Below are 12597 nucleotides of genomic sequence, written 5' to 3' on the forward strand. Positions count from 1 at the left end.
GAAATAAATTCATTACAGTAGTCATAAGTGTTTTCTCTTTTTGTATAACTTTTCGCCTTTTATAACGCGATTTCAGTAATAACACACGATAAGCCTTTATGAACCGCAGTAAAAGATTTCAAAGCTAACTAAAAATTAATCTATCATAATATAATGAAATTCAGAAACAGCTGCAAGAATCTCTGCAGACTTTTATAATCGACTTTTTGTAAACTAAACAAGAAAACGAATAAGAACAAATGAAAGTAATAAAAAAAATTGGTGTGGATTTTTTTTTTCCAAAGTCCAAAGGGGCTTTGTCCCTGAAGGACTATTGTTTCCGTTTTGCGATTTTGCGTCGAATCACTATAAACGGCATATAACTTTTCAAATTGTTGCCACCAAATGTTAGAGTCCTGCATTATATTTGAAGAAATTAATAATGAAGAATCTGCATAAATGTATGTATGTTTCTCACATTGTGATAAAACAACGGTACCTAGAGCCATCCAATTTTGAATGCCGTAATCCTACTGCGAATATGGGCATCTGGAAAGCCCAAATTTTAAATTTGGAATTTGTTTTATTATCGATTTCATATTTTGTAAAACTTTAACGAATTTTTGAGTAACAAACTCAACGATTTCAAAGCGAGCAATGGCAATATTCTACGGGGGGGGGGGAAGCTTTTTATCTCCTGCTCGCGGAACTGTGTATGGGAAATTCTAAAGATAGGCTCATTTTAAAATTACATTGCGACAGTGCTAATGAACTGAATTTTATGGTTTAAGTGCAAAGAACGTGATATTTAATAAATAAAGGTAACACACAAAACGTTAAAAAAACGCCTCTTTGCACGTAATTTAAAATCTGAAACCTTTCAGATTTTTTTTTTTTTTTTTGAAATAACGTCCAAAAGGAGCGTTAGTCCAGAAGGGCTATTAGTATCGAAACGCCACGAAAATGTCTCTTCAGAATTCATTTTAAATCAGTTTTATAATTTGGGGGGGAAAGAGTCCTTTATTCTGTCCTTACATACGGATGTCACGCAAAAATATCGTTAAATTGCATTCGATAGCGGTCAAAATGGATATTTTCGTTGAAATATGATGCCTGAAGTTTTTCGCGATTACAATACTTCCTTTTTATTTTGTACAAGGAAGTAAAACCTCAATCAGGATTTTAGGGTTTTAATTTTTGAATTTAATAGTTAAAAATAATTTGCTTCTTTGCGTACGACCTATTTTTCTCTTGCGTACCACCGGTTGAGAACCCCTGGTCTAGAGTAATTTACACGGGTGTCAAAATGAAGTACCAGTATTTGATATTAACGCTCAAGCAAAGGGAGCAGTATTTGCAGCTACGTTGGGATGCAATGCATATTAATAGATGATGCGATATGCGGAATGCGAATAATATGTGGAATTATTATCTTGGAAGTGAAGATCGGCGTACTGTCTGACCTACAAGGTCACACAGCATTAAATTAACTGAGCACCACGATGACGCTGTATTTATGGGATGATTATTTACATGACGCTTGAGAGACGAATTACTGCCTCGTCCTGAAACGTCCATTACTTTTTAGAGATTTCACGCGATGTGTTTCACTGCTTACAGCAGCACCATTAAAGTGATATGGATAGCGTAAAGTCAATTTTAAAACTCATACTGAACCGTTAGAACTTACATCACACAATCAGTTTCGGATTAGTTAAGGCGGTATTAACCGGGCTCCTAAATTATTATTATTATTTAAAGGAAAAGAGAAATGATGGGAAAAAATACTGTTACAAACCATAAGCATAAAATAAAGTTATGTACGAAAATTTCTGATTTTAGTAACGTGCATCATGACATTTATTTTCAGTCTGAAATCACTGCTCTATATCACTGCTATATTTTCAGTTCCAAAGAAAAGATTCATGAGATGACTGATTACCTGTTCATGGCAAAACATGCAAACGCTAACTGCCTCAGGACGATTTCGTGGAAAACTGGTTGGTATTTATGTTTAAATATGGGAAACCACAATGTTGTCATCGCGTTAAATTTTCTGAAGACAAAAATGGACATTTACATATGGTGACTAGTAGAATAGAAGTCAAAAGATTTTAATTCCATCTAAGTTGTGTGCCACAGCAAAATGCGATTATTTTGACTTAGATTTACGTTATTTTATTATTAATAAATGCCATTTAAAATAAATAAATAAAGAGAGAGAGAAGGAAATTAAATTCTATTTGAAAGGTGAAAACAATACCTGCTGACCTTTATCTCCTAAACGTGTTTGCTGGCTGTGTAACTAAAGTTAAACATTATGGTGCAAGTCGAGAAATGTTTTGAAGTTAAACCACTTTGACAAGCATAAAGCATTTCGGCCGCTTAACCTTTTAAGCAAATGTGCCGAGGTTCCGGTAAATTTTACACGATTTATTTTTATCTATCACCTGTCCGCCCAAGCAACCATTTCCATCTGCTGGTCATACGGTTTCTACGAAGAAATGAAGACAACATTATGTATGTTATGAGTTTTCCATTTTTGGCAATGTATGATTGCTTTGGGCGGCTTTCAGTAGTAATGTTTTAGAAAAATGGATCTAAAAGAAACTGTGTTTTTATTTCGTCCTTAGCGAATAATAAAGAAGCATTTTTATGTTTTATAGAAAAAGAAGAATTTTCTGATACTCTCATTACCAAATAGGTTAAGAGTAAAAATTACAACATCTAAAATGACGAAAGAAAAGATAAATTTCTGCAGAAAGGTCTGCGAGGGTAGCATAATTTGAACGTTAATATGAAGCAGAATTTAAACTTTACATGGCAATGATATCAACAGATGCTCTCAATGCAGTTTTAGAAACAAATGAGACGACAAATAAGTGAAACGTTGTCCATAATCAGTCGCACTAACCATTCGAAATATTAATTCAAGATTTTGTGTGGAAATAAATAACAGGGTTAATTTTGACATGTTATCCAGCATAAATTCCTAAGGAAGAATCGGATTACATATTTAACGCATAATTTTATGATATACATACTCATCGCCTACGTGCCAGCCTATTAAATGTCAAATCTGGATTTCAAATGGATTTCGAATTTCAATTAAATATATTTCACACCAAAACCTTATCTGCATTCTGTGTAAGTGGTATTGCAGTTCTTTGTGCAATATTCGCCGTACACTGCGATCCGATATATAATGTTGCAGCGCATGCTTGTGAGCAAAAAGCTTAGAACTTCGCTGATAACTTCTGCTATTGCACCATTCTCTGGTGTGCATATGCCTTTTGCACTTTTCCACATATCTTTCTCACCATATCATCCATTTCCTTTTAAAGTTCTGTACCCACACCTTCATAGCATGCGCCGACGGAACTGGAGCATAACGTGCGAGATTAGAGCACGAAATACACGCTGCGCGGCGACGAAACTTTCGTTGTTTTTGTAAAACGTTTTCACGGCAAAAAAAAGTCGTTCACCGGTCCACGACGCCATCTCGACTGAACATCAATATCAGGGTCAATAACAGAGATTTGTTATCCACATGATACCATTCCCGTTGTCTGATTCCTAACACAAACTTGCTACTTCCAGGGCTGCCAAATCGCCCGTTTCACTGCTGCTATTGTCAGTATGCCTGCTAAACTAACGCAGTTAGTACTTGAGAACTTCTGTCTTATTATCTGATGGCCAGTTTACTTTCGTTGGTAACATGATATATATCCCGGAAAAATAGGAAATACATTTAATTTCCATTAATTGGTCATTTCCTAACAAATGAGTCAATAAAAAATCAAAGTGAAAACATCATAGAAAGTATTATCCAGTTATTTGAAACAACGGAATATAAAGCTCATACATCAAAATCTTAAAATTCGATCTTTATTACAAAACGTAACAAGGTCTGATGTTCATCGGTTCAAAATCGTGCATGAAATTTGTACGGTCACTAAGCAGTTTCTTTAAAACAACCCAAAATAGATACAACAGTACAATATACAAGGAAAAACAGTTATCACACCTTAAGCATATCTTTGTGTCCAGTGATGCAAGGAACATAAATGCGCTACAAGTAATGGAGAAAAATGACATGGTTCAATGAACACGGCTTATCATGACAAACTGATGTCTGCATGATGCTACAACAGGAAGATCTCTAGTCACAATTTTTGGTTCAATTGTAAGATGCACTGATGTTATAACGGCAGTATTGGTTGCCTTTCATACTTTATGTTAAACTCAATGCAGATGAAATTCATTATTTCACAGTATAAGAAGCTCCTTTTTTACTTCTTCAGATCACAGGGTGTTTCATATTGAATGAGACAAAAATGAAGCATACTAGTGAACGCTGTAATACTTTATTTTTATAAATCAAATTTAGAGTAAAAGTATTATCAAAGTTTCTACAGATGTTCCAGGAGTGCCCCTCCGGTGACTCATCAAATATTTATGCGATATTCCAATTCCTACCACACTCGTTATAGAATATCCTTTGTTAATCATTCAAGCACAACAGTTATCAACTGTTTCAGTTGCTGTAAGTTTTGGGGAAATGGATGCACACACATTTTTCGTTTAACAAAGCTCTATAGGAGAAAATCAGAAAGAGGATCTGGGGATCTCGGTGGCCAACAAAGCAAAGCCATATCGTTTGATTCAGCATAGCCATTCCAGCGATGGGGTAGACTATCGTTTAGGTATTGGAAATACATTTTTATGCTAATGTGGTGGAACACTGTCTTGTTGCAGAATGAAGTCGAGAACCGTTTCGTCCAACTGAAGGAACAAGCCCTCTAATAGCATATCTTGGTAAAAATCGATTTTTTAATTTTTTACACGCTAATCGATGTTTCTACGAAGTAAAAAAAGACCAAAAACACAACGGTTGGACATGGCGCAAAAAAAGTTCACCTTTGGAGAATCAAGCTGATGTTCCATTACACCTTGTGGGTTTTCCGTGCACCCAAATCGTAAGTTAGGCGATTAACTTTACCGAAACGTAAAAAAAATGGCTTCCCCCGTAAACACATGTCTATTCGCGAAACCATCTACCTCCACATTGTCACCGGGTCCAGACGGCCTGAACTATCCTATTATAACTACAGTCATAAACTCCAACCTTCTATTTTTCATTAACTACTTCAATAAGCTTCTGGAAACAGGTACCTTCCCTTTTCCGTTTAAAATAGGCCAAATTGTCCTTTTTCATAAGAAAAACAGATTCACAAGATCCAGCTGCATACAGGCCGATCTGCCTACTTTCTTCATTGGACAAAATCTATGAGAAGATGTTAATAAACAGGCTGCGTTTTCACATCTTACAGAATAACCTACTGCACCCACGTCAGTACTTATTTGTACTTTCTTTAACAGCATACCATGCGGCCCCATATAGATAAGTTATAGTTGTCAGCAATGTCGCAGTTTTCACTACAATCTAAAGAAAAAATGATTTATTGTAAGAGTCTGTTATGATAATTTGTTTTAAGGTTCTCGATGATACCTTGATTCATTGATTGTAGCTTCGCAGTTGTACTTGGCGGCAAATATTCAACCTGCATCTAACTCAGTTCTAGAAGGTTATTGTGGAAGGTTGCGTTATCCACAAATAAGAAAATTTTACGCTTTTCCCTCGAACTGCTTATCTATTCCTTTTAACCAGTTACTCAAGATGTCTTGTGTCATCCATGCTTTTGCAATGGATACTTAATTAATTGGCAGTGTTTGAATTCCTTTAAAACATACTGGATTCCTGGACTTCCCAATCACTATTAATTTTAGCTTTTCGCTTCATCCATATTAGCACAAACTAAAGCTGTAATCCTATGTTTATTGCTTTTTCCTCCTACGTAAGCATCCCCTTTAAAATGTAATTTTTTGTTTGGCAAGAGTTTATAAAAAAATGCAGTTTCGCCCGCATTAAGAATATCTTAGTTTAGTGCATACGTCTTGTTTGCATCAGATCTTTGGCCGCATACAGTTTAATAAGAAATATTTTGCCTTGACTTAAATGGAGAAAGCTATCCATCACTGCATTTAAAATCTTCAATACCCATTCAACTTGCCGATTCGCCAGCCTTGGCCTGCAATAGGGGTCCATATGGAAAAATTTCGAGATTTAGCCTCCTGGAACCATAGCAGTAGAACTTTTCTAGATCTTCTTGGGGCGCATTTCTCATGCGTTTCCTTCCTATAACAGGCCCACCAGCGGTCGTACGGTAAAGTCGCTGAACACTGGTAGTTCGGTCCGAGGTTCGAAACTCGCGAACGGGCTGCATGGGCGTTTTCGTGGTTTTCCCCATGTGTAATGTGTATACGAGCCAGTTTCCCTTGGAAAGTCCTCCACGAAGGCATCCTTCCCCTTAGGCAGATAACCCTAGTGTTTTTTGCCATAATTAAATAAACAAAACCAAACCAAGCTCCCTATAACAAATTTATATTTTCCCTTTGAATCTAAAACTGATTCCTTATTCCTCAAAAAAGACAAGGTATTTTTTTAATTCTATAGTTAGCTGCTAACTTTGTTTTATATTCGCCATTCTCTACTTTCTTTAAAATTTCTATCTTTGTCTCCAAAATTGCAGTTTTTACTTTCTACGTGGAGACATCCTGAATTTCTACACGTTCACATCACACATTGAGGAAGAAAAACTAGAGCAAATTAAGTTTACCGCACTGCAGAACCTAACTGACGCAACTCTCTAGAATCTGTAGTAAAGATTGGTATACCTATAATTCTAAGAAAATTGATAACAAATAAACAAATGTTTCTGCTCCTATCCTAATCCATTCATAAAGAGTTCAGAAAGAGTCCAAGGAAACAGGTTAGGCCAGGGAGCTTTGTCCATTAAGCACTCGTAAGACGCGGATAGTAGGACAATAGCCACTAACGGTTTAGTGGAAATTAGTAGACTAGGAATGCAGGTATGCGCCTCTTTACTCAGAACAGAAATACAGATGATTTTAACACACAAAATAATAAATACAGCGTGTATATCCTCCATTAAACAAGGAAAACGAAATATTGGTACTATTGGAAATTTGAAGACCGTAAAAGAACCGCCAAACTATTGCTGATGCCAGTGCTGCCAAAAAAAATTGCGCAACCCTAATGCAAGAAAGGAAGTATAATATTAAATAACTATTTAAGATTATTGTTTTAATTTAGATGAAAGGTTAATATCATATAATACTTTTTTATTATTATAATTTATATAAAAAGGCTAAACATAACTGAATGGAAGCATAAGAGTAAACAACTATTTCAGATCATTATTATAATTTATATAAAAAATCTGATGTGTACACCACATGACTTCCTTGTACGGAATATTAAATTATACACATTTTTCTTGCATTTAATTTAAACTTATTGGATTGAATTAAATCTACTTCGCCCACAGCGCATAAACCACAATAGAATAAATGCATTCTTTAAAATTCACTCTAGTATCTGTTTACCATAGCGACACTCTGGCGCTAGATTCACTTAACAGTATTATATTTCGTTCATATTATAACTCATAATCACAAAATTTATATCATTTAAAGAATAGAATTATCTAATCGTTGCCACATGTTCTATTCAAATACTATAATAAAGCTAGAACGATGTATAAAAGAAATTAAGCAAACAAAACAAAAAAGAAAGAGTTTTTCACAGACGATTAAGTATTTCTCATTCAATTAATTCAGTTCTCACTTCGCGAGAAGGTAAAAATACATTAAAACTCATAATATCTATATTAAAAATTACGAAGTAAATCTTAAACACTTATTTCCTCGAAAAAATTTCAGAAAGGATTAAGCATGATTTAATTGGCAATAATAAATGAAGGCGTTATCTTTGTTGTTGCGAAGCTACGTTTCTCTAGATTGGCAACAAATCCACTAGTCCACTGTTTCAAATGTAAACAAACAATGGCCGCCATCAAGAAAAGGATTACGCTTAGCGGTACTTAAACAACTTTAAAATTATTGATATTTCTAAAAATATTGCACAGAGATTTACTAAAGGCATAAAAACCTTAACCGGAAGATAAAAACAACATAATTCAATCATTTTTAAAGCAAAAAATGCACAATTTACAAACATATAAGAGTAAAGAAACTGAGATTACTGAGCCGGGTAACAGAGTGAATATATATATAAGTATATTTATATACGTTTGGTGCGGCCGATTGCAACCAAAGGTGCTACTTTGGTAGACGGTTGCACGGATTTTTGGCGATTTACGTTGGCGCGATTTCTACAAACGTCAGCTGTTTTTACGCATAGTAAAGTATTCGACACTTAAAAAAAAAATAAATATCGTTAGAAATAATGGATTAATTTTTTTGTTGAAAATGTCGTTTTTTAAGATGGCAGGCAAGTGTAAATAAATACATTTACTATGAGTATAAAATACTAAAGTAAGGTTATTATTACTTTCATATAGCAAAGAAGAGAATAAAAACACCGCTATAAAAACATTGTGCCAACGTTTAATTAGATTAAAATATTACTGAAATTGAATATCGAAATAAAAAACATCATCCAACATTTAAAAGAATTAGAATATTATTAAATTTAAATACTTTAAAATACGTTATATAGAATATAATATATATATATTATATAGAATAAATACATTTACTACGAGTATAAAATACTAAAGAAAGGTTAAATTGTTACTTTCATATAGCATAGAAATAGAATAAAAATACCACTATAAAAACATTGCGCCAACGTTTAATTGGATTAAAATATTACGTAAATTGAATATCGAATTAAAAACCATCATACCAACGTTTAAAAGAATTAAAATATTACTTAAATTAAATACTTTAAAATAAGTAAATAAGAACGCTTCGTACACTAGAGCTAAAATGACAGCAATTAGTTTATTGTTGGTAAAAAAAGGCGAATGTCTAATAACTTCTTACCGTTACAGCGCTTATTTCTTCCAACATGACCACAATATCATATACGGCCGTCTCAGAATCGGCTCTTCTAACGGTCTTCATCTGTGATCTACATTTTCGCACTTCATTGAAGAAACAATTAGCGACGTTTCCTTCAAAAATTTAAAATAAATTTCCTCTGACCCTTGTAAGAATTTTAAATAAATCTTTGATCAGGAAAGCCAGGCTGGCGAAAATAAGGTCTCAAAGGACAATTTTTTAATTCCGAAACCAAAAATTCTTGGTACTTATCAAAAACAACATTCATCTTTGAAGGAGACATTTTTGAAGGAATTCGAAGATATGAATTAAATTTTAAAATGGCGCGGTAATGCACAAATTTTCAGCAACCTATCAGGGAGCTGATAACAGCTCATTAATGCACAAATATTCTATAACCAATCAGAGACCTGATTACATCAAGCCTAGAATTAAAATTATTTAAATAATCATACATAATAAAATCATTTTAAAAAAGAAATGCAAATTAAATTGTATTTTAATATTTAACAGCCATAAATAAATGTTTAAAACATTAGATTAAATTTATAGATATTAAAACCAATTACTTTTAAAGTAAGGTGACGTCACTGATTACATCATCCACAGCATAAAATTTCATAAAATATGATAAAGAATAAAATTTTTATTTCAAATAAAAATGCAAAATTAAATTGATTTTTAATATTTAGAAGCCATAAATAATATTTAAAACACGGAATTTATGCATAATAACACGCATTATTTTTTAAATAAAATGTCAACAAAGTATCGGTTACCATAAATAACTTATCCAGCAATGGGTTTACCATAAGTCGTATTACTCGCCAAAAGAAAAATTGCCAAAAACTCGCCAAAATCCGTGCAACCGTCTACCAAAGTAGCACCCAACCAAAATACTAGGTGCACATCTACATGTTATAGCAGTCCTATATACAAAATTTCAACGTTCTGAGGCTACTCGTTTTTGAGTTATGCGAGATACGTACGTACGTTCTGAGGCTACTCGTTTTTGAGTTATGCGAGATACGTACGTACGTACATACGTTCGTACAGACGCCACGGAAAATTCTCTTCAGAATTCATTTTAAAGCAGTTTGATAATTTTTTTGAAGGAAAAGAGTCGTTTATTCTGTCCTTACGTACAGATATCACGCAAAAACATTGTTAAATTGCATTCGATAGCGGTCAAAATGGATATTTTCTTTGAAATATGCTGCCTGAAACTTTTCGCGATTTCAATACTTCCTTTTTACTTCGTACAAGGAAGTAAAAAAGGCTAAACATAACTGAATGGATTCCTGCATCGCTATTTCGCTACCGAATTATCGCTAAAGCATAATTTCATCTCGTTGGTTGTTGAAACATAGTTTTCTATCATGAATGATTCATTTTCTTAAAAAAAAAAAAAAAAAAAAAAAAAAAAAAAAATCTATTGCAGACTTTTCGTCATGTGCAATTTCCCAAATTGTTAAATCCATACGATATCAAAAAAGGATTTAAAAATTAAACTAGTATTTCAATGGCGTCTTAAGAAATATAGAACTATCTAAACTTACGCAATTCAAAATCAGCGCGTAAGCTAGATTTGACGCGCAGTTAACAAATTTTAGTACATCATTTAAGCAAAGGATAAGCTAATCGAAAAATAATAGATAAATAGATATCGAATTATCTGCGAAAACAATATGTATTTTCAAATTATACGTAAAACTAATACGCATTATGCATGATAAAATCGAACAAAAATATAGGTTGATATTTATAAATAATAAAAGAGAACGTAATGCTTCTATACGAATCGCATATTTAAGGTAATCCAATAAGTGAAACTATAAAAATACGTTACTTAAAGCTAAAAAGAACTTACATTGAAAAATGCCAAAAAAATTATTAATCATGTTACTTCTTTAACATCAAGAAATGTTATTTTAGTTGCAACTTCTAAAAGATAAATTGTAATGCGAGCAGATCGCGATTCCGATTAATGTTACAAATTATATCGTTTCCCCCTCCGAGTTGCCAATTTAAATATAGGAATAGAAAAACGCTATTAGCAAGCATCGCTTTCTTCATATAAATAAACTTTAACAGCAAAATCACAGAATGCATATCTTTATAATATATATATCTTAAATAACAGCATATCTTTAGAATTCTAGAGGGAATATTAGGAACTGCAGTAAATATTATTATTTTTTTAATATTCGCTATATTAATTCTTCGAAAACTAGACGCTCAAGCGGCTGGCCACCTAAAAGAGTAATCATAAAAAAGAATGCATAATGATTTTAATGACTTTTCAGTTATTGTTATTTCATAGAAGTATTTAGTATTTGTAATTAAGACATCTTGTGATTTAACTATATTTTTTTTTAAAAAATCAAACAGTTTAAAAAGTAGGGAAAATACTTTTAGGAAATCCCTTTGTTACATTTCAGTCACTTGATTTACTATTTAGCAGCAGAAGTCTGAACTTTAAATACCTTATGCTTTACTGAATGGCAACACGGTGGTGACTGGAGATAATAAATATTCTGTTTGAGGCAGTGGCAACATATTTGCTTTCAAACAATTGAATTTCTGGATTAAAACTGAAAAATATATATAATATATTTTGTCGCATGGACAACAGTGTAGCGCGCTGGATATAAAAATATTTTATTTCAAACAATATTGCCACTTTGAAATCGCTGAGTTTGTCAAACAATATTAATTAAATTTGCACAAACTATGAAACAGATTAAAAAAATAAGTGAATGAAAAAAATCTGAAAGCTTTTATATTTTATATTACGCCCAAAGGGGCGTTTTTAAAAAATATTGTGTATTACCTCTATTTATTAACTATCATGTTCTTCGCACTTAAACCATAAAATTCAATTTAACAACAATATCACAAAATATTTAAAAGAGAATGTCTTTAGAATTTCCGATCGCGCGATGGAGATATTTTTTTTTTTTTTTTTTTTTTTACTCCGTACAGTGTTGCCATCGCTCGCTTTGAAATCGTTGAGTTTCTGAATCAAAAACTCATAAATACTTTACAAAATATGCAATAGATTATAAAACAAATTCCAAATTTCAAAAATTGGGCTTCCAGATGCCCATATTCCGTTGGAGACTTACTTTATTCAAAATTTGATGACTCTAGGCAGAGCCGGATTTATACTCGATAGGGCCCTAAGATATTCGAGATATGCGGCCCTTTATAAGTATCTTATACTATATTTTAATACGATATTTTAATTTTTTCTGCGCCCCCAAGAAAGTGGAGCCCTAAACTATAGCTTGTGTAAGCACTGGCTATAGGTACCGTTGTTTTATCACAATGCGAGAAACATAGTACATACTGTTGCGTGCGTACGGGTTCGTTATGAAATGAATGCACAAGTCCGATGAAAAATGAACAAAAATTTATTATTATCACAACAAAAATGCTTAAATTTTCTCAAATTATCATGCAGTATTACAATATCTCACAGTAGTTTTCTTTTAACTACTCAAATGTCAATAGAACGTAATTCAAAACAGCTAAAGAACGCTAATCCGCGAATTCGCTACAATCAACAACAGTAGTTTTCTAAACAACAACAAACTAAGCAACTACTACAAACTGAGATGTTTTCCTCCTTTTATAAGATTTTAAAATCACGCGCTAGAATTT

At 32.8% G+C, this 12597-nt stretch overlaps 1 protein-coding gene across 5 annotated transcripts in view; it reads right to left on the reverse strand.

Annotated features, from left to right (window-relative positions):
* LOC118190646 (CD109 antigen-like) overlaps positions 1–12597 on the reverse strand; it is a 418585-nt gene that overhangs the window by 181730 nt on the left and 224258 nt on the right. Inside the window, exon 1 of one of the 5 annotated variants that reach the window (XM_035361392.2) lies at positions 3024–3341. The exons of 2 other annotated variants lie outside the window; for them this stretch is intronic. In XM_035361392.2, coding sequence (XP_035217283.1) covers positions 3024–3027 — 4 coding nt within the window. In that variant the 5' untranslated portion in view covers positions 3028–3341. Of the gene's footprint in view, positions 1–2242; positions 2469–3023; positions 3342–12597 lie in introns of those variants that run through there. 2 more of the 5 variants (XM_035361393.2, XM_035361395.2) reach the window with 2 other exon arrangements.

Source organism: Stegodyphus dumicola, chromosome 1 (assembly GCF_044657685.1).
Source record: "Stegodyphus dumicola isolate Sdum_Otavi_A_Nest chromosome 1, ASM4465768v1".
Classification (NCBI taxonomy): domain Eukaryota; kingdom Metazoa; phylum Arthropoda; class Arachnida; order Araneae; family Eresidae; genus Stegodyphus; species Stegodyphus dumicola.